The sequence below is a fragment of the Nuphar pumila genome, chromosome 11 (genome assembly GCF_984573655.1).
Source record: "Nuphar pumila chromosome 11, dmNupPumi1.hap1.1, whole genome shotgun sequence".
In the NCBI taxonomy this organism is placed as follows: domain Eukaryota; kingdom Viridiplantae; phylum Streptophyta; class Magnoliopsida; order Nymphaeales; family Nymphaeaceae; genus Nuphar; species Nuphar pumila.
The window spans coordinates 21518379-21541385 of NC_143259.1; the positions used below are offsets into that span (position 1 = coordinate 21518379).

Sequence of the window (23007 nt, forward strand, 5' to 3'; positions counted from 1 at the left end):
AACAAAAGAATGAAGTCTCTGGAACAATCCGAAGACTTCTGATTTGTGCTTCATAAAAAATATCCAAGTATAACGTGAGTAACTATCAATGAAAATAAGATAGTATTTACTGCCAAAAAGAGAAGTAATTGGGGTAGGACCCCAGACATCTGAACAAATGACCTCAAATGGCCTTGAAGCTCTTTTATTAATGGAAGCAAAAGGTAAAATATGACTTACATAAATGACAACTAGAACACTTTGTATCAACGACCTCTGCACTCAGACTTGACTTAGGAATGAGATTATTCTAGACAAGTTTTTCAATAAAATGGTGACCACAATGGCCAAGACGACTATGCCAAAGTCTTGGCTTATTACATTCAGAAATAGTAAATATAAAATCAGGATCAAAAAATTGACGTTGGTGAGGCTTCAAGGATGAGTAGTCGGAATGAATGGAGGAAGGATCTTCTTGAAAGATGTATATGTTGCCCCATCGTTTTCCTTCAGCGAATGTCTTCCTCGTGCGAAGATCCTTGACATAAACAGAAGAGGGAGTAAATTCAACTGAAGCATTAGCATCATCAACGAGTTTTGAGACAGAAACAATGTTCTTTTGAATATTAGGTGCATGGATGACACTTGGAAGTTTAAGAGAGGACTTTGACATGGGTATAATGGCATTTCCAATATGTGAGATTGAGTGATGAGATTCATCTCCTGTGACTATGCTATTCTTACCAACATAAGGAGTAAGAGTCAAGAGTTTACCTGCATCACCCGTGACATGAGTAGCTGCTCCAGAGTCGACATACCAAATTCCTTTGTCATTTTGCTTCATATTCAATCCTGCCAAGGCTGCCAACAGCAACTCCTTTACTTCTTCATCCTTCCAAGCTTCTGCTTGTGGAGCTTTCCCTTTGTTTTGAGGATTAAACCAACAATTTGCTTTAATGTTCCCTTTCTTGTTGCATAGGAAACATGTGGGAATGGGTCTTTGTCCTTGTATATTTGGTGTTGGAAGTATGCCACGACCTCCATAGGTATTTCTCCCTTGGCCTCCCTTTCCTCGAAAAGAACTTTCTCGTCCTCGACCATAACTCATTCCCATAGCTAGCACATCTTGTGTTCTTGAATCTACATGAGTATCTTCGTAAGATCCTTTCAGAGTCATTTCATATTGCAATAATTTCGCACGAAGATCTTCAAACTTTGGAAGTTCTGGTAAACATAGTAAGGTTGTCGTCATAACATGATAGTCTGGCCCCAATCCACTCAAGGTTTGTTGCACTTTATCTTTTTCACTGATAAGACACCCAACAATAGCCAGCTGGTCTGTGATGCCTTTCATTTTGTTCAGGTATTCCATAATAGACATGGAATCTTTCTTCAGCATTTGAAACTCTCGCTTAAGAAACATAATTCTTGCTTCAGAAATTTGTGAATATGTTTGAACTAACTTATCCCACAGTTCCTTAGCCGAACTGTAACGCCCCAAATTTCAAACTTGCGTACCTTTTCAGAAAAATAGGCAACAGACTAGAAATATCTCTTTCCTTTAGAGTTTGTTTATGAAATCAGCGGAAGATTCTTCTTTTGATAAATCATAAGGCAAGTTGATAATTTTGGGCACGTTAGCTAAAAGAACCAAAACTCGCAAGATTCGGATATCCTAAGGAAAATCCGATACAAACCCATAACGTCTAGGACGCGAGCTAAGAGCAGGAAGAAGAAGTCTTGAAGCCATGTTGCAATCGCGTCATCGCCCGTAGAGTACCTAATCATCACCTGTACCCATAGAATGGGTTAGTTTCGCGAAAAACTAGTAGGTGCACAAGAGAGACTAACAGGAAACTGAATTAAGTATATTTAATTCAGTAGGTTACGCAGTTTAAAGCAGATATGCAGTTAAACAGGTAAGCAATGCAAGGAGGTAAATAGTGCAAACGCGTAAGTAGTACAAGCGAATAAGTAGTGCGAATGCACAAGTAGTGCAAACAGTAAGCAGTGCAATTGACAAACGCAGCATACGATTCAATTGATCGTAGGCTGTGAACTACTACGCAACAAGTTTGTCCTCGTTCCTAGAACGAGGTCTCTGCATCTAATCACCATCAGGACATCGTTTGTCACTCACTACTTCTAACCAACGCTTTGTCCTGAACGACCTTAATCTATCCTCATCTCTCAAAGTCTTACGCGACTAACCGTCACCGGTTATGACGCACTAAGGCGTCGCACTTTCTCAGAAAAAGCTCACCCTTCCGTAGAAGGTCTAAAACATGATCACTAACTCAAATCGCTAACGATCTGATTCTCACACCTTAGTCAAGCACGTAATCATGCTAAAACAGAAAGCCGAAACTATGAATTCATAGTTGGCTATCACAAACAATCTCAAAAGATCGTCACAGCTCACCATAACTTTTTATGGTAAGCGAAAACACAAGATCCACGTCGGATCGTTCGGTCTGAGAGATATACGACCGGACAAGGAATTACCGCCCTAGAGGGTATACCTGATCTTGGACCCTACACTTCCTCACAAGAGTTCACCGTCTTTGCGGCTACCCATTCGTGGACAGTGTACATCCTCACAGAGAATCTCTCCGTCTAGCCGGGTCACCCGATCTGGGAAAAGTATAACCTCACAGCGAAACCTTTGGGAAACCGGTCCCCAACAGATGCCATATCCAATGAAAATCATTGCGATACACGCATCAACATAAATAACCCCTCTCGGGGTCGATAGCCACTAATACGAACAACAAGATCAATGCCCGGATCACTTGGTCTGGGACATGTATAACCTCACAAGGAATTCCGCCCTAGATGGTATACCTGGTCTTGGACCATACACTTCCTCATAGGAGTTCACCGTCTTTGCGGCTACCCGTTCGTGGACAGTGTACATCCTCACAGAGAATCTACCACTCTAGTCGGGTACCTGGTCTTGATCATACACGCCCTCGCAGATAATCCTTTGGAGATCAGGTGCTCGACAAACACCTTACTCGGTGATACACGCATCTATACAATCGACTGCTCCGAACAGTTTACTACTCTCGATGTTAGTAGCCACAATATGGGCACAAGCATGTATATCAACAATATGCATCGTATCACTCCACGCATAAGCATATAATCCTACGCATCGTATGATTGCCACAAGGAATATTGCAATCCTCAAATAGGCCCTCAAAGCATCTGTAAACGACATATGAGAACGCGCAGATATGGCAATTCAGTTGATTCTATGGGCGAAGGGTAACTAACTCTACCCGTCAGCCAAACAAAACAAATGAATAAGACAAGCACTCATAACAATGCTCGTAAAACATATAATTACCATAAAATGGTTCAGTCCATCAACAAGTAATTAAATTAATCGTAAGGCATAAACCATTACATCACAAGCCATTCATAAGCAATCATACGGCAACAGTTATATCACACTATGTAAGCAACTTATAAGACAAGCGGTCACATCAATCCTAGTTGCCACCAGTTCGTAGATTACGAGCTGTATGCAATCACATCAATCATAAGAGATGCAAGCCAACAAGTGCTACGCTACAATAAGCACCAAACAGTTCAACCAAGGGATAAAGCAAGTCACATGCTAATATGTAGCAACTGGTATAATGCTATTATTATAAGCATTTAACTAGCATGAGAAACTCCTTATTACTCCGCAAAAAACTGCGTAAGCAGTTTAACCAACTAGAGTAACGCCTTGACAGGCGTGCACAGTTCAATGAGTAGCATACTGAACTATCGAGCAAGCAAGCGAATTAGTAGTGCAAGCGAAGCAGTAGTGCAAGCGAAGCAGTAGTGCAAGTGGATCAGTAGTGCAAGCTTATCAGTAGTACAAGTGAATCTCACGACCCATGACCAGTGTGAACAGACCTTATGTTTTGATAATTACTGGTCTGCGGGTACGCGCAGGCAAAACATAGAAACAACTGAGACTAGTTCGGGCGTCTGTTATTCTATGTATTTTCGATAACCCGAATAGCTAGTTGAGTCCGCTCCAAAGGGGACGGCACTAGCCGAGAGAGGATTCCCCAGAGGCTGAAAAGCAGTGCCACGGATGCATCCAACTTCTGCAAAAATGTTGAGCTAACTTGTGTAGCCCCTATCCCCTAACTCCAATGACTGGGGAGGCCGGATCTTTGCCCGTGGGGTGGTTGTTAACAACCTGTCCATTAGAGTTTTTGTACCGATCTGTCCTCTCCCTTGACAGACAACCAGAAGCGAACGGGTGCGTTAGGGGTTGCTTAACTAACAACCCATTCTATGTTGTGGTATTTAAACCACTCGAGCATCTTGCCTGTGAAGGCGAATGTGAGGCCATTTATGTGATTACAGCATTTTGCATTTTGCGTTGTTCGAGGTCGCACGATCGTCTCATCCGATCATCGCAGTACTAGACGTGTCGTGCACGACTATAAGTACTCTAGGATGAAGGGGGTATAGCTCCTCAATAGAAGCCTTAACAAGAGTGTTTCACAAAGATGTAAAGTTTATCAACTTTACTTTATCTTTTGAAACAGCAGTACTTTGTGCCAACATTATGCATGTGATTATCTCGAATCACATCCGCTATTGGGGTATCTACATGTCTCGCATGACTCGATACCGGCCTCGATAGACGGGATACGGGTTTCTCAACAGAACACCCGCTAAGAAGTTCGCTCGAACCCCCAATTCGGGATCACCCGAGATAAGCCAAGAAGGCGAGCAAAGTCAGCCAGTAACATCCTTCAAAATGCTTTGATTTGGAGTAGTCTTTGATGCTTTTGCGTAGCTCCCTAAAATCTCAAGTCGACTCTGCAGGACTGCGCACACGAAGAGCCAGGATCCTTCCGAGGTATCCCTCTCCTTAAACGGAGGTGTATCGCCAGCTCCCAACTAAACTCTTGTCGCAAGAGTGAGTGATAGATGTCTCTTGCATCCTCCACGAGGATGCCTTTAAGGCATACGCAAAGCGCAAGAACCTGCACGTCATCTGCAAAAGCAATGCAATACCAACACATATGCAAAAGCAAGAGCCTAGGCGCAACGACAAAGTAAAGGCGGTAAGCAGAAGTGCAACGCAAACCCTCTCACAACGCGCGATGGCAAGTAAAGACTGTAAGCAGGAGTGCAACGCAGAACCTTTGCACAATGCGCAACGGCAAAGTAAAGGAACTGTAAACAGGAGTGCAACACAAAACCTGTGCGCGATGCGCAACGGCAAAGTAAATGACAAGGATTGCGAAACTGCGTCCTTGAGTTAAATGTGTACTCGTATAAATATATATGATATATGTATGCATATATATTTATTTAATTGTCCTTTTTAGTTAATTGAACTCAATTCAATTGTCCAAGTCTTCTGTGCAATCTTCCCCTACCTTTGAGAGTTGCAAGCTTGCTGTCGTCCGCGGATGTACGCGATTAGCGGCTCGGGTCGCGGAGCGCGAGCAGGATCCGTCGTACGAGCTGCAAAAGTAACGATCTTAGCAAGCTAATACCAAAATAGAAAGTCAGGGGCACTATCACCGTCCTGACGTAAGGGAAGCAAAGGCAGGGGCATTGTGCACATGCGCACTTGCTATAAGCGCAAGAAGCAGGGGCAGGGCCACGAGCCCCTGCTGACATGCTGTCAGCGAACAACGGGGAGGCAAGGGGTCGCACCCTTGCTCGAAGAAGACAACGAGGGAGGCTTCGCCCTGCCAGCCAAGAGAGCAAGGAAGCGAGGCCCTTCCCTGCGAGCCACTAAGGGGGAAGCAGGAGGCCGCACGTTGCCTTTCAACAACGAACGGAGGCTCGCCCGATGCCAATGAAAAGCGAGGCGAGGGGGCTTGCCCCGACTTGCCGAAAAACAGCGAAGGCAGGGGCGATGCCCCTGCCTAACGAGAAAAGAGGCACAGGGAGGGCTCGGCCCCCTCCCTTGCCGTAACAAAGAGCAGGGAGGGGCTCAGCCCCTCCCCTACCGTATCACGAAGCAGGGAGGGGGGCTCAGCCCCTCCCCTGCCAAACGAAAGGGCAGGGAGGGGGCTTAGCCCCTCCCCTGCCTAAAAGGGAGCAGAGAGGAGGGGGACGAGCCCCTCCTCTGCCGTAACAGGAGGCAGGGAGGAAGGGCTCGGCCCCTCCCCTGCCTTGATAGAGGGCACAGAGAGGAGGGGGCCGAGCCCCTCCTCTGCCATAACAGGAGGCAGGGAGGAGGGGCTTGGCCTCTCCCCTGCCGTGACAGAGGGAGCAGAGAGGAGGGGGTCGAACCCCTCCTCTGCAGTAACACGAGGCAGGGAGGAGGGGCTCGGCCCCTCCCCTGCCGTGACAGAGGGAGCAGAGAGGAGGGGGCCGAACCCCTCCTCTGCCGTAACAGGAGGCAGGGAGGAGGGGCTCGGCCCCTCCCCTGCTGTAACGGAGAACAGCCAAGAGGAGGGGGCCGAACCCCTCCTCTGTCGTAACAAGAGGCAGGGAGGAGTGTTGTGCCCCTCCCCTGCTAAAAAGGGGGCACAGGGAGGGGATTTAACCCCTCCCGTGACCACAGAGAGAGGTGAGGGAGAGAGAGACGGGAGAGGTAGAGAGGAGAGAGAGTGGCGAACGAAAGAGGGGGAGGTGCGTACCTGGTGGTCGCCGGCGGCAGCATCGTCGGCGTCGGGTCGACAGGGGCCTCCAGAGGGTGCAGAGACGAGAGAGATCGAGAGGCGGTGAGGGAGAGAGATAGTGAGGAGGGGGGTTCGTGAACCTCCCTCACCTCCCTTCCCTCGACCTTAAGAGGCACGGGAGAGACGGTCGGGGTGCCCGACCGCCTGTCCCCCCTTTGGATCCTGGTCGGGTCCAAAACTGGATCCGACCCGATCCATTTTTTTTTTTGCCATTTATTACACGAACAATCATCAGGAAGGGCAATAAGGACCTCCTGTGAGAGAGTTGAAGTAATGTATGCCACTAGCGATTGATCCCTCTTCATCCAAGCAACATATTCTAGATTCTTGTGAAGAACAATAGATTGTTCTCCTTTATCGTTCGCTTTTTCCTGCGAAATGAATTTTGGAGGCAGTGGAACCGATCCATCAACATGACCAGAGACGTCCTGACTCGTTATAAATGGGATGATCTGTCTTTTCCGGGTTAAGAAATTGAAGTTATTCAGTTTTTCAAAGACTAGTTGACCGAGAAAGCTTGAGGACAGACATGACTGCGCATGAGTAAAATCCATTTGAGAAAAAAACTGAACTGACACTTAGGTATGAGAAACAAAACAGAGGACTCGGCTAATCAGCTTCAGATGGTAGAAGCATGTCTCGACTAACAGAGCACTCGACTAACAGGACACTCGGCTAACAGATGGTAGAAAATAAGTTCACGTGGTGGTACTCGGCAGACAGAAAGAGAAAAAAAAAAGTAATATTGTGTTTCCAGAAAATGCGATCAAAAATAATTTCAGAACCCATGAAACAGCAGAGATTAACTGAAATTTCAGAAGTGCAGATTATAGAAAATTGGAAGAATCACAGTGATCTGAAATAAAAACAGATCTATGATTTCAAATTAAAGGTGAATAAGTTGACAAAGAGAGAGGAACCTGCACTTTACGTTTCCAGATTCACGTGGAGGTCGAGTTTCTCACAGAAAGAGAGAGGAACCTGCACTTTGCGTTTCCAGATTCACGTGGAGATCGAGTTTCTCACAGATTAAAGGTGGAGGTCGAGTTTTTCACAGATTCATGTGTCTGTCATCGTGAAACCAAAACGAGGTCTGTCACCGTGAAACCGAGATCAACCTTTTCACACCCAGACTTGGTTAGATCCACGCGCCTGTCGACTTTCACGTTGATAGGATGAAAATGAGGCAGCTCTTCTCTCCCAGACGTCACGCTGATTTGATACCATGTGAGAAAGGAGTCATTGATCTCTACACAGACCTGTCACCGAGAGAGAGAGAGAGAGAGAGGTTCCAGTGAAAGGGCGTCAGTCAATTGTGGTTGCGCCTATCATTCTATTAATATGTTGAGTATATAAAACTAGGGTACAGAAATACCCCTTAATAACAAGCTAATTTACATTATACATTGATTGGGTCTGAACCCGATCCAGTATATAAATCGGGTCGGGTCCGGCATATACATAATGACGACTTCTTTTCAATCACATCCATAAGATACCTATGATTTCCAGCTCAATAGTTCCATATAGTTCCGTGCCTACAATACCACCAAATATTAACCCCTATATACATCCTACAAAAATATGTGTACATGTATTATATATGTATGCATATATAGCGTGCTCACACACACACACACACATATATTTATATTTATTCATATTGGCATTTGTATCTTGCCACCAAGATGTTGAGTTGCCTTGTCTGATACAAGGCCTGGGGTCCAAGCCAAAGGCTAGTTTCGGCACAAATCAACTCAGTCAGCCATGTAAACAAGACAAACATAAACCCAGTTGGTTCTCTGTCGTACCTCCAATGTGTACAATTAAATTTACCATTTTCGTGTCAGTTGGGCTCAAGAAGTCCATATTGTTCACCGCATGTTTGTTATACAGATGGTCATTTTGGGCTTCTGCTCAAACTTTTGTGGATAAACTATTTTGAGGATGATTTCACTTGACCATCAGTTATCTGTGTGTGCTGAAATTGTTATCATTTGGCATAGGTTCGACTGGAAGACTCTGATTGGTGTTTCCCTTTGGAAATTAAGGAAGATGATATGACCTTACTATTAAGGGTGTACAATGGTGAGAGAAAATTTTTGAAGATTGAAATTCGTGGCTATGAGGAAGGGTCAAGATTCCTAATTGTTTTCCGTTTGGGGTCTATGATTGGTCCCATCAGGTACAAAATTTGATGTGCGTCCTTTTACTGTTATTCAGCAATGCAATTTCATGATTCTGCAGAGTGCATCTTACATGGAATCATTTTGTGTTTTTCAGGATAGAGAACAGAACACCTCAGAAATTCATTAATGTTCGTCAGTCTGGTTTTGGTGATGATACTTGGATTCCGTTGCAACCTTTATCTTCCACTAAATTTGCATGGGAAGATCCATACAGTCAAAAGCTTCTTGATGTTGAAGTCCAATGTGAAGGCAATGTCTCACTTCATAAATTCAGCATTGATAATCCTGGAAGCTGCATCTCATGTGATGGGGACACATGTTGCATTCAACTTCTTATAACAGAAATTTCAGACAACAAAGTTGCTAGGGTTGTTGACTATGTACCAGTGAGAAATGAACTAGCTACAACTAGTAGGCGGTGGGGTGACATATATGGTCCAACCAATAAGCAGAATAAGGCAGCACCTCTGGAGCTCACAGTTCAATTTGGCATCATTGGTGTTTCTGTGATTGACCACAAACCCAGGGAGCTTTTGTACATATACCTGGAAAGAGTATATGTTTCATACTTAACTGGTTTTGACAATGGAACAACTAGCAGGTATATATACTTTTGTTTTTTCAATTGATTTCACTTCTATGCTACCACCTGAAAGATGTATACATTAGGACATAATCACAGTGCACTCTTCTTCTTGACCTTTCATTCAATACATTCATTTTGCAGGGTTACTTGTCACATCTGACAGAATAACACTCAAATATCTGCATGTGGAAACTAATAATTTCATTATCCTCTTTTAATGACTACTATATTATTTCCTAGCTGTATTGGATGTAATAGTAGCCTAATTTATATTGCCTTCTCTCTTACATTTTTCTGGTTTTTTCTTGGCTTTTTTTCAGTAGATATGTAACATATTCTTAAGATTCTACTTGGTGCTCTTTCTTTTATGATTTTTCAACAACGATTTGCACAAATACTATTCTTTAAATTATCTCACATGTCATCTTCCTTTTCCTTAGAGGTGATATACAAGTCATTATATTCACCAATTAAGAATTCATTTGAACCCATCGTGGACAGTTTCTGCATGTCTTTTTGGAGGTTTGCTCTCCTATTCTAAGAAAACATGAGAGCAAGGAGCATGAATGTAACGCCCCAGAATTCCGAACTTGTAAACTTTTTAGGAAAAGTTTGAAGCTTTGCAATCAATCATTTTTCAGAGTTTAAAATAGCAATTTAGTGGAAAACAGTGTTTGAAAGAACAAGTCAACGGACCTTTGCTCGCATTATAGGTGAATTTTTCTTACACAATAAATTTGTATCTCTAAACAATCATTGAAACCACATAGATTCAAAACAAGACTTTTGATAATTAAAGTTTACACAAAAAGAGGAAATTTAAAAGAAACCCTTATACAAATTATAAAACATGCTCAGGAGCGAAACGACAGAGAAAGAGTGGGATCTTGATATCATCACGTCATCGCGCCATTGTCTGTTGCATCAACCTAATCATCACCTGTATCCCATAAAACATGTCAAACTTATAAAACCTGATAGGTCCATAGATATAAAAAATCAGAACAAGACTAACATATGTGTTGTTCCTTTCGGGATGTGCAGTTTCAGAATAAGTAAAATGAGCATGGTAATCTTGTTTTGATAATTAACTGACCTGAGGGTACACACAGGATAAACGTAGAAACAACTGAGACTATCCGAGGGCTTGTTATTTTATCTATTTTGATACCCCAGACAACTAGTTGAGTCTGTTCTTAAAGGAACGGCCTATGACCGAGAGAGAATTCCCAAAGGCATAAATGGCAAGTGATGCATCCGAACTTCTGCAGAACCCAATAAGATCTACCACCTAGAATAATATTTGGTAGCCCAGTCCCCTAACTCCGATGACTGGGGACACCGAGTCATTGCTACTCGAGGAGCATAGTTGTTGACAACTTGTCCATCAAAGTTTTTGTATCATCTCATCATCTCTCTTGACAGAACCAAAGAGACAAATGGGTATGTCAGGTCTTACTTTAATTGACGACCCATTCTACATGCTCTGGTCTTTTAAACCAAATCGATCATCTTGCCTGTGAAGGCTATCATTTCCATTTATGTGATTTTCTTTTAATTATGGTGCATTGTCGCACTACGAGGTTACCATAAACCTCCAGTCCAATCATCATAGTACTAACATGCCATGCATGTTTGATAGTACCACTATGATGAGAAAGATATTAGTTTCTTGAAAAGGAAACCCAAACATCATTTGGAAATTTTAATATCACGTGCTTTACGTTGGGGAATATTTGAATCATTTCGGATACCGAAAAGGACCGAATGTACATACCACCTAGGGCTACGTAGTCGAAGCCTTTTTGTTATGTTGGTTCAAGGAGGAAAACTTAGTTGCAAATATGCCAACACAAAACACTTGTTTTGTTTTCGAGACATCGGAAAATGCGAGCTTGAAATCTGGTATGTGAAATCTTTTAAAAATTGAGATTCGGCGAGGATGCGCAAATTTGCGTCTTTAAATATATACTTAGCGTAATCTAAAGTAGGTAGGAGTACGTAAAATTGCATACTTTATAAAATTATATATGTATATAGAATACATATAAAGTAAAGCATAAGTTTGTGCACATTATAGCGCAGCGGCAAAGTAAATGACATAAAGTAAGGCCAAATGTAAAACCCGAAATTTTTATTATAAAATATTTCAAATTATGCAAATTGGGCCTAGATCCAAATTACAGATCCAGGACCCATAAAGGGGTTTTCCGCATACATTTACTTCGTAAATTTGATATATACGTATAAGTACAATAATTTTTAATTTATTTAATAATTCGGAGAATAATCATTCAATTGGGGTGCGTAGATGGGTATGGGATCCACATACCGGATCCATATACATATGTATATATTTATATATATCTAAATATATATATATATATATATATGTGTGTATACTCATAAATAAATAATATTAATATTATTAATAAAATAGAAATATACATATATATGTATATATTAAGCGAATTCGAGGATCCATAGTTGGATCCATCTGGATCCAACTTACGAATCCATATTAATGAGGGTTAAATTATATGTATAATATTAAATTCCAAATTTAATAAATAATTAATAGTAATTAAAAGAAGAAAAAAATAAATAAAGTTAGTATGGAGGGTCGGACCCACAATTGGATCCACGAATTCAACTGAGGATCCGGCACTCATGGGCGAACCGGGTCCATTATTAAAATGGACCCAGCATTGCGGGTCACGGGTTCGGACCCGGACCCGAGTTCTTTATAAAAGGGGCAACCCGATAAGGGTTGCCCGATAGAACCCTTGCAGGATATGGAAGGGGGGCAGGGGGGTTACGCAGGCCGTAACCGACCTCCCCCATCTCGGCGAAAAAGGAGGGGCCTGGGGCCGATAAAGGAGGGGAGTGGAGAGGGGGTCTCGCCCTCTTCACTCAGCCTCATCTCTCTCTCCCTCGTCTCGCTCTCTCTCGTTCGGTGCGCACGCGTTGGAGGCAGGGAGGTCGTCGGCAAGTTTTGGCCATCACAGACCTCCGGCGAGACTCCTGTCACGGCAGCAGCAAGGTGCAACCCCCAGTCGACCGTGCCTATGCGCCTCCAGCCTTAGGTCGCCGAAAAAGCTTCAAAACTGGTACGGTACTTCTTGGACTCGGGGTGAGGAATCGAACATGGGTTCGATTCCGTGGGTGGATTGAGGGGAGGATTCGGGGATTAGGTTGTTTCCCCATTTCGAAAAAAAAACCCAAATCGATTTGGGGATTTACTGTACCTAACCCTAAATTGAAACAAAGTCCAACCCAAATCGATTTGGGGATTTTCTTACCTAACCCTACATTGCAAAAAAATCCCTAGCCCAAACGATTTGGGGTTCGGCTGTGGTATCGAATTAGCCCCATTCGTGGGGTTTCCGATTCTTTGAAATGGATAACCCCAATTTTTGGGGGATTTCTGTTTTGGGACCCAATAACCTAGATACTAAAGGGAAAGAGGAAATTGGAGTTTGCTTATTTTGGGTGCTAAACCATATGGAAGAATTTGTATCTTGGTTCAATTAATTTTTGTTTCAGCAGGATGCCCAGTTTCAACGTTATTTGCTGCAGAAATCTTGAGTTTTATTTAGGGAATAAATTGGTAATAATTTTATGAGTTGTTGGTTTATGCTAGGCATCGATTGTTTTAAAATGATTCACATGCATTGTTGATTCCATGTGAACCGATGTTTATGGATGGGTGTTTGAAAGATTGTATATACAAAACTGATCCTGTGCTATTTCATGTACCCATTTCATTGATTTGAATTTGATAATCCTTAAAACCGAATCTCTATTGAAACAAATGGAAATGGAGTCTGCAGTTTTGTTAGCATTAATATATTAAAGTTTACCCTGTTTCTTGATGAACTGCATGAGTAAATTCCACATCTGTGTTTTCCATTTAGACGTTCTTTATGATTTTGCATAGTTAATGTTGATTAAGATATATATATACAAGAACTGGACCACAGGCTGTGTGATTTCACTCTTAATCTTATATGTACGTTGTCTGAAGGGGATGTGAGATTTCTATTTTTCTTATATAAAGGGGGTTTATTGGTTGTTGCATCCTCTGTCTTTGGAATTTGAGCATTTCTTAGGTTATGACTCAAAGATTGCTCTTAAGTTGTTAATGGTCTGTCTCAGGTATTGAAATTTTATCTTAGGCAGATATGGTCTTACTAGAGTTATGAATTATGACTTGCATTTTTCTTTGTAAAGATACATATATTAGACGTTCTCAAGACCATATGGGTTACGCTCAGGCTTGCTATTAGCTAGACCATGTGCATTCAATGCTTTTGATATCAAATCCATAATGTTGCTGTGTATATTTTTGTAAATAAACTATAAGTCATTTTATGTATAGAAATTCTTTTATAAGTGTTCATTTGACTACAGTAGTCTTAATCAATGACTTTATACTAAGTGTCAATATTAAAGAAAAACTATTATGCTTGCATTGCATTTTTGGCTTCTTGCAGTACTGTTTCCAACCATGCATCTCTTTCACAACAAATTAAGTAGTTGTAAAATACACTCTTGGAACTTATTTGGAAGCATACCTCTTAGCATACTAAAGTCAAAGTTTTCAGAAATATTGTATATTTTCTCTTAAGCTTCATTTGAACTTGCTGAAAAAGCTTTCCATCAGTTGAAAAGGGAAAGGAAAGAAACTCAGCTGATTTAGGAGTACTAGCTGTGAATGTTTCCTTTTAACTGTTGATGATGCAGAAATATGATTGTTGATCTTTTAATGACAAAGAAATGGCTAGCTGAAATGTCTATTTTGACTAGCGTTAGAACCAGTTAGCACGACCATTGTGCAGTTTTTGACAATTTTAGTCTTGTTGTTTTGTTATAAGTATTGAGTGGAAGGATAGCATAAGATCATGGGTTGTGTGGAACCCTGCCAAGCCCAGCCGAATGGTGCTGGACTATATTTTTACAAAGGAAAATATGGTAGATGACATTTCCTAAACTGTCCATGCTTGTGGACAAATGACGGGTCGATTGAACCCTTGTTCATGTATAGTATGGCTCATATGGAAGCTTAGCTTAGCACTTTAATTTTTGCATAATACTAGCTAATTGTGTTAGACCTGGTTATTTGCATACGGGTGAATGAAAATGCTAATATGCTTAGACTTGATTTGTTGTGCTTGATTCAGATATCGTTGTCTAGTTGATTTCATGGGCATGAGTAATCATGAAACTAATGCTTTATTGCTTGAATCTACATGCATGGGTGTTCACATGATATAATAAAATTTATCAAGGGATGACAACATACATTTTGGTATAAATATGGGAATCCTTGCACATGAATCTTTGAAACCATGCTTATGAGTGTTGTTGTTTCATGTCCATGGTTATATTGGCTTATATGGATGCGCAGTTGGATACACTTGTCGTGGAGATTTATGTTTTCACTTGACTGTTATGACTATAGTACACATGAGTGTGAGCATGATTCAATTATTAGTAAGTCTTCTTGAACATGTACACTTGATTTATATGTGAAATGGTACATGTACACTCACACACTTAAAGAAACCACAGGTTGGTTAAGACCCATATGTGATGTAGGTAACACACACATATTGAAAATGCATATGAATGAATTATGACATGCATACATGTTTGAGTTTATATTGGCATGGATATATATGCTTTTGGCATTTTGGCCTAATGTTGTAAATTTATCATTAATTTGGTTTTATTACGTGATGTACCGATGGCCAAATTGGACCATCACCGGCCTGGAGAGCCGTGAGTTTGGCTTTCTTTTATATATGTTTGTTTAAAAGCATCACTTAAACCACACAAGATGGTTTGACACTTTACTACACTGTTTTTTGTGTTTACACGGGCTGGAGTCCCGAATGGGTCCCTGCAAGGGAGGATGCGGGGTTTTCACTTTACTTTTGCATATGTGTGGCAAACTTAAAGAATGAACTTTAAATAAAAATAATGAATAAGAACAGTGTAATATACATTCTGGGATATCTCATCTGGAGTATGAGAATCTTAGATATCCGGTCTTGGGGAGACTGTGAGGATACAAAAACTCCGTGTGCGTTGTTGCCCCTGAACTCGATATTGTGGTTCTTCTCCTGGCCACGGTTTTAGGGAGAACCCGCCACTTTACCCGGGAGTGGTGTGTTAGTCACAGCTGTGAGTTTATGATACCAAGGAAGTGACACTTGTGGGCGTGGGTGTCCCTTGTGTCCCCGACATTAGATGTGGAGGTCTAATGTTCCGATGGATGGTGTTGTTTCCTGATATCGGTCGAGGGCTAAGTTGGAACCCAGTAATAAAATACAAATTGTGTGTTAAGCTACCCTGGGAACTTACTTGACCTCGGGGATTGTACCCGTTTGGTGTATCCGCGGGCCACTGTAATTAAAAAGAGGAACTTAAAGATGTGTGCATCTAATAGGGCATGCATATGGAAAGATGAAACTTAAATGAAAGATAACAGAAGAAATCATGCATTGCATAAAATCATGCATTTTTCTGTTATGCATTAGATCATGCATGTTTGAATCATTCTTGATATCATGACATCATTTGGTGGCAGCATACGCTTTACTTTGTGAAGTCATGCTGAAAGGTTTGATCATTTAGTTATTGATATATGACACTGTTTACTGTTATTGACTGGTGAGTAAATGCAATTATTTGTAGTTATAGATAGTTAAATGTTGCAAAAAAAATTTTATATCTGCACTCACTCAAATCACTGCATGAAATCTTATCCATGTTCTTTCTCTCACCTGGTTTCTTTAGAAGTAGTTGTGCTCAGAATTTCGGTTCTGACACCCTACTTTGTTGGTTTTTCACAGGTCATGGTGAACAGTGAGGTTGGACATGCATCTGGGGATGGATGAGTTATACTTGGGCTTGTCAGCTTCAGTAGAGGATATTGTGGCTCTTTCGTTTGTCTTTCAGTTCTTTCAATTTCTGCAATTGCTGCTTTACTTTCAGTTGAAGAAAACCTTATCTTTGAAATTTCCTTACTCATTAATAAAAGAGTTTTAGTTGGTTGATATGGATGATAATTGCAACTTCATTTGTGGTGGATGGGCTATCCAATGGAAAGTGGAACTGTGAGGACCCCAGATCTCTGGGAAGGTTTCCGCAACTCTTAGAAAAAAAAAAAATCCGCATTTTTAAAGGGTATGGATTGGGGTCGTTACACCAAATGTGTGAAACCACACATCGAGCTAAATAAATTGCGTAAGCGATGTCCGGTGTACGAAATCGTACATCGGGCTAAGTAAATTGCGTAAGCAGGACCCTGTGCACATTATAGCATGGCGGCAAAGTAAATGACATAAAGCTGAGCTCGATGTGTGAAACCACACATCGAGCTAAATAAATTGCAGAAAGCTGGAGCTTGTGCACATTATAGTGCGACGATAAAGTAAATGACAGTAATTTAAAATAGATAAGAATAGTCAAAACTATCCTTGAGTTAAAGATATATATATAATACGTATAAGTTAGAAGTATCCTGACATTATTCTCGTATGCAAGTTTTCTCTACCTTGGAGATGGTTCGAATCTTTGCCGATTTCGAGCATAGGTTCTTAAAGGCTCGTGCCTCGGTAAACGTGTCTCGTCTGTTGTGTTGATGTGGAGCGCTAAAAAGGATTCTATTGTGTTGCATAAAGAATGATGTTAAAACCTTATTTTAGCGGACGAGGCGACATTGCGTCGCAGGGGTCAAACCCGAACCAAGTTTGAGCCGATCGTACTGAGCCGAGCTCGGTACAAGAAATCAAGTTGGCTTTGCTAGCAAGTTGAGCCGAGCGTAACAAGGCATAAGAAGTTGGTTTGGCAAGGAACCGATTTGATATTTGGTGCGCATGAGTCAGCCTAGGGTATTGGACCATCCCAGGCTGCGCTCGGTGATAGTCGAGTTTTGCTTGGGTCGACCAAGCTCGAGACAGCAGCAACACTATGAGCTATTGTTGTTCAAGAGCAACTAGAAAAAGGGACGGAGGGACAGAGGGTCGACTATTATGTCGAGCTGGGTGTAGCCCCCAAACGAGGCAGGACCAAGCATGTTATTTCTGAAAAATTGATTTCTGACTAAAGCATGTTATTTCTGAAAGATTTGAAACACTTCACTTTTTTGTTTCATAAACAGCATCCACGTGAATCGAGAGAAACTGTCAATAAAAGAAACATAATATCAACTGCGAGTGGATGAAGCAATGGGTACAGGACCCCAAACATTAGAATAAATAATGTCAAAAAGTTTTGAAACCCTTTTATTCAAAATATTGAAAGGAAGTACATGACTTATAATTGACAACAAGGACAAATAACATTACTTGCTTCAGAACTTAAACTAGACTTAGGAATAAGGCCATTAGAAACCAACCTTTCAATAAATGACCGACTACAATGACCCAAATGACTATGCCAAACAATCGACTTATTTTTCTCAGATACGTTCAAAAGACAAGATATCTTGGACTGCAATTCGGGCTTCGAAACATGAATAACATGCTTTTGTGATAGATCATCTTTAAAGATACATGTTTCCCACATGTTCTCCCTCAGCAAATGTCTTCTCCATGTGAAGATCCTTAACATAAACAAGAGGTGTGAAAACAACACATGAATTTGAATCATCAACTAGTTTGGAAACCGAGACAATTCTTTTTTATGTTGGAAACTAAGAAGACATTAGAAAGGTTAAGAGGATTGACAAAGGAATTAAAACACTTCCAATATCTGTGATAGGGTGTCGAGTTTCATCACCAGTTATAGCATTTGCGTTACTAGAATAAGAAATCAATTGTAGGAGCTTACATTCATCTCCAGTTATAATGACCCCAACTGCCTCTCAAAAAATAGTGGATTTTTTTTAAACAATTACAGAAAACCTCTCAAGGACCCAAGGTACATCACAAATTTAATATAACCATACCACAAACCATTCTATGCATAGATTCAATTTAAAATAATAAATCGAATTTCATTAATTAAATCAATAAGTCAAAAGTCAAAATATAAAATCGACTCCGGCTAAATCCTGTGCACACAAGTCAGAACCCAAGCACCAAGTCACAATCCTCGAGTCCTCCAGCCAGCCAGTCCTATTCGTCACTGAGCACCTGTAATTGAAAAAAAAAAACAGTTTTAGAAAATGGGTAAGAACTGAAGTCCTCGTACAAATTCCTCTAAAAATCCAACAGTAAATGAAATAACATAAATTAAGTCATGCATAAATTTAAGAGGAAATCACAAGCAGTAATTTACCATAATTAACTTACCATTCAAGCATTCAACAAATATCATGCCAAATCAAATATTAAAAAATACATGGAACTGATGCTGAATAATAAAATATGCATGATTCAATGCACATGCATGAATAACTTCTGAACTTATTTATCAGAGTTGACATCCATTGATGCTATTTTCTTGGTATACCAATAACTATAGTTGAGTCAACACCACCACCCCTAGGCAAACCAGATGTATCTTATAGTGGGAGAAAAGAAAAGAAATAGAAAGAACAGGGAAGAAAGAAGATACATAAAATTGGAACGATGAAAAGATGCTGAAAATATTGGGGAAAATGATATGGAGAAGTGAGATCTGAACTTGGGCTTATTAAATGATACCGTCTAAGACATCATGAGAATGAAAAGGAAGACAGCTACAATAGTGCTGAAGAATGGTCCCATGTTCAAAGCTTGACTGGAACATCTCTGTCAAATATAATATATATTTAGGGCCTCTGCTATAATGACCAGAATGAACCTGATATGTGGTAAGGCTTACAAGCACATTTGAAGATTTATCAAACTTGATGAAACACCCCTGATATGAGGTCCTGACACTTAGAATGTGTACAGTAATTAATGATGAGAATATCTTTTAATGTGACACTGTTCTCTTTGTGGACAATATTTCTTTTAGTTAAAGAAACTTCACCTTGGATTTTTCAGGGATGATGGAAAGTTATTTGTATTTTCTGCCGCAGGTTCAAGCTCATAGTAGGTTATTTGCAGTTTGATAACCAGCTTCCACTTACTATGATGCCAGTGCTGCTTTCACCTGAACAAATGAGCGATGCACATCGCCCTGTTTTCAAAATGACTATCACAATGAGTAATGAGAATGCTGATGGTTTTCTGGTCTTTCCATATGTCTATGTACGGGTATGTGTTCCATTCTTTGTTATGTAACTGCTGTCCTAGAAATCAGTAAATGTATGCAAACAATCTCATTAGTCAGAAAGGGATGTGCAATTTGATGTTTTATGGTGCTAGGTTACGGAAAAGTACTGGCGGATATCCATACATGAGCCAATTATATGGGCCTTGGTGGACTTCTACGGAAGCTTACGCCTGGACCGCATACCTGGGAAGCCAAATGTTACTAATGTGGATCCTGAATTACGAATAGAGTGAGTAGCAATTCTTTCTTTTGGATATTAAGATTATTGTGGTTACTATTGTTTCTTCTTTCTTATCGTTATTCAAGGCAGTCCTTTCAAATAACCAAACTAGATCATGAAGGTTGCTACTGGTTCTGGTGTCAACTTGCAACTTGTTAGGTCTATTTAGCAGCTATGTATCTCTAAATGTCTCTTTTGTTTATTATTTCATTTTGTGTTCCTATATATTATATTTATTGCATTGGATTTGTACATACACCATAGATTACTCTCAGTCCTGTACAGAGAGTTTGTTATGTAGATGTATCATTGTTTTATGGACAAATCTTGGCATGCATCTTGTCCTGCTGAACTATGGTGCTGGATATTCTTGTGCTTTGTACGCTTCTTTGATTGACCATGTATTCTTTATACTTCCCTTTTTCACTTGTATGCATGGGTGAAGTGATTTTTGTTTGGAAATATTGGATACAAGGTCTGTCTTGACCTTTAATTGCATGTTATTGGAAAGGTTGCTGTTAAAGAGAGAACTAAATCTATACATGCCATAAAGTTTTTGTGATTGTATTTTAGGTGATTCTCAATTGAGCTGTTTATCCATGGCTGTTTTTTTTTAATCTCATTCCTACTTGTGTAGGAGCTTGGTCAGTTAGTGTGATGAATCGTGACTGAAATTTGTGATATTACACCACCATCTTTTGCTATCACTAGAGAAACATTGGTGAGGGCTTGGAAAAATCTCTAAACCTCCCTCTGCTTTGAGCAGCTGTCTTCTTCATTTCAACTTTGTTCCTCCACAAGCAAGGTATTGAGATTAAGGGTGAGTCTAGCTAGCAACAAGTTGAGAACTCAATCTGGGATTTGATGCCAAACTCCACTTGATTCATTCTACATATTGATGCTTTTTTGGAATCAAATAGAAGCAGCGAATAAAAGAAGATTGAAACCAAGATGAAGATGAGTAAAAGATTGTAAAAGTAGTCTAGGGCACAACACAATTGATTCATGATTCCTCTAACATACTACACCTCTTTGGGGTTTCAAAGAAAGGCAAATATTGTATTCTTGGAAAAATAAAGAAAATTTCTTTTGGCTCTAGAACTTTTATCTCTTCCAAATCAAAAGGGGATGGATCATTATCTATAGGAAAAAATACCATAGGATGTAGGTGGGTTTATAAAGTTAAAACAAAACGGGATGGATCCTTAGGAAGATATATGGCTAGGCTAGTGGCCAAAGGTTATTCCCAAGAATATGGGATTGACTATGAAGAGACTTTTGCTCTCTTAGTTTGTATGAGTACTGTAAAAACATTCATTGCCCTAGCATCCATTAGGAAGTGGCCTATTTACCAACTTGATATGAAGACTGTCTTTTTGAATGGTGACCTAAATGAGGAAGTGTACATAGATCCACCTCTCGGCCTTAGAGTCGAGTGAGAAAAAGTTTTTCGGTTAATAAAAGTTTTGTATAGGCTTAATCAAGCCCCCAAAGCTTGGTATGATAGGTTTAGCAAAGTAATGTTAAACTTGGGTTATAGATCATGTTATACTGATTCTTCTCTTTTTGTCAAAGATACAACTAGTTTTTTGTTTATAAATATGGGGCTACAACTAGTTTTTTGTTTATAAATATGGGGCTATGGCCCCCTTATAAGCTATGCATTCTTTGTGCATTTCTTTCAATAATATTAATTTTTTAAGTGTGTTCTTGTTGGCCCTTGGTGGCTTATGTGAGTGAACCAATTTTGGTTGTGTTTGTGCCTCTTGTATGTGGTGTAATAACTCTTTTCACTTCATTACATCTATATCTATGAAGGCCTTGCAATCCTTGCACTTTTCACACTTCTTTTATTCCCCAACATAGCAAGGGAATCCCATAAGTATTGTTGTAACGACCCCAACTCTGATCCGTTAAAAAAGTGGCAATTTCTTTTTCTTTTTTGAAAATAATTGCGGAAACAATCCCATAGACCTGGGCCTTACAGTCGTAACCACATGCACCACCACAAGGGATCTTACATTACCATTACTGAAAGCAATCCAATTTTATTCAATATGAAATGTCTAGATATGAACATGAAAAAAAAATAATAATTGAATTCACACCAAAATTAATACTCACTGAATTCACACCAAAATTAATACTCACTGAATTCACACCTAAAAATGACCTCAAACAACTATTCTTGAAGGATTAAAATACATCCAACAAATCAGAATCCACGGATTGATCAAAGCTAGGCTCAAAAATTGGTGAATCCAGAAAATCCTTCAAAACTTCACTATAAATCAAATATATATATATCGGATTGCAATGATTCTTGATTTGAAAAACTTCTAAAATCAGTCTCTCTCGAATTCCTACCTCAGATGATACAACCCTCACCAGTGATGACCAAAATGTTGACATCAGCAATGAGGCACAAATCCCGAGGAAGAGTGCCGATGCACACCGTAATGAAAGCTTCATAACACTTCCCTTCACTCTCTAATGGCTTTCCTCAAAATGTATATTGGCTCTAATACCATATACAGAACTAGGGTTAGCATATGCAAGTAGAGAGAAAAGAGAGAAAGGAGTAATCAGCTTTCATTAAGCAAGAAGAAATGAGCAATACAACATATATGGGGATGTCCCATGATGGTTACACTAAAATACAAAATTGTTTGACTATGGGCTAGAGGCCAGATTACAAAGATAAGAATAAATATATATACAGTTATGGGGGTAGCACCAATACTATAATACACATATCACATTCCTTAACAAGAAGAAATACCTGTATGTATATTTTATTATTCTTAGATATATACAACAAATATACAAGACAAAATATTACATATATCTTAACATCAAGCCCATGAAAGCATTTTCTTTAGGACCATAATTTTCTCGAGTACATCTATAATGGCTGATCTATGTTACACAGACTCTTCTAACAGGGCACCGCAGCTGCATCGCACCCGCACCCATGCGGGTGCGACACTTGGACATGGCTTCCTTTGTGTCAGGTGAAGTCAACCACACTGAGGTCCATTTCTGTCCAAAAGTAGATTTAGTTAACCCTAACCAAGTCCAGTTTTATCTATATTATATATAAATACATAAATGCACACACATACATGTAGTGTTAAAACTATTAAAAAATAT

The 23007-nt window shown here is 40.1% G+C and overlaps 1 protein-coding gene across 3 annotated transcripts in view; it reads left to right on the plus strand.

Annotated features, from left to right (window-relative positions):
• The window catches only part of LOC149822172 (pleckstrin homology (PH) domain-containing protein), a 348671-nt gene that overhangs the window by 296183 nt on the left and 29481 nt on the right, over positions 1-23007 (plus strand). For 2 of the 3 annotated variants that reach the window (XM_089980112.1, XM_089980113.1), the window contains exons 53-56: positions 8648-8826; positions 8925-9431; positions 19438-19615; positions 19727-19863. In XM_089980112.1, the coding sequence (XP_089836238.1) occupies positions 8648-8826; positions 8925-9431; positions 19438-19615; positions 19727-19863 (1001 nt within the window). Of the gene's footprint in view, positions 1-8647; positions 8827-8924; positions 9432-16276; positions 16429-19437; positions 19616-19726; positions 19864-23007 lie in introns of those variants that run through there. The other variant, XM_089980114.1, reaches the window with a different exon arrangement.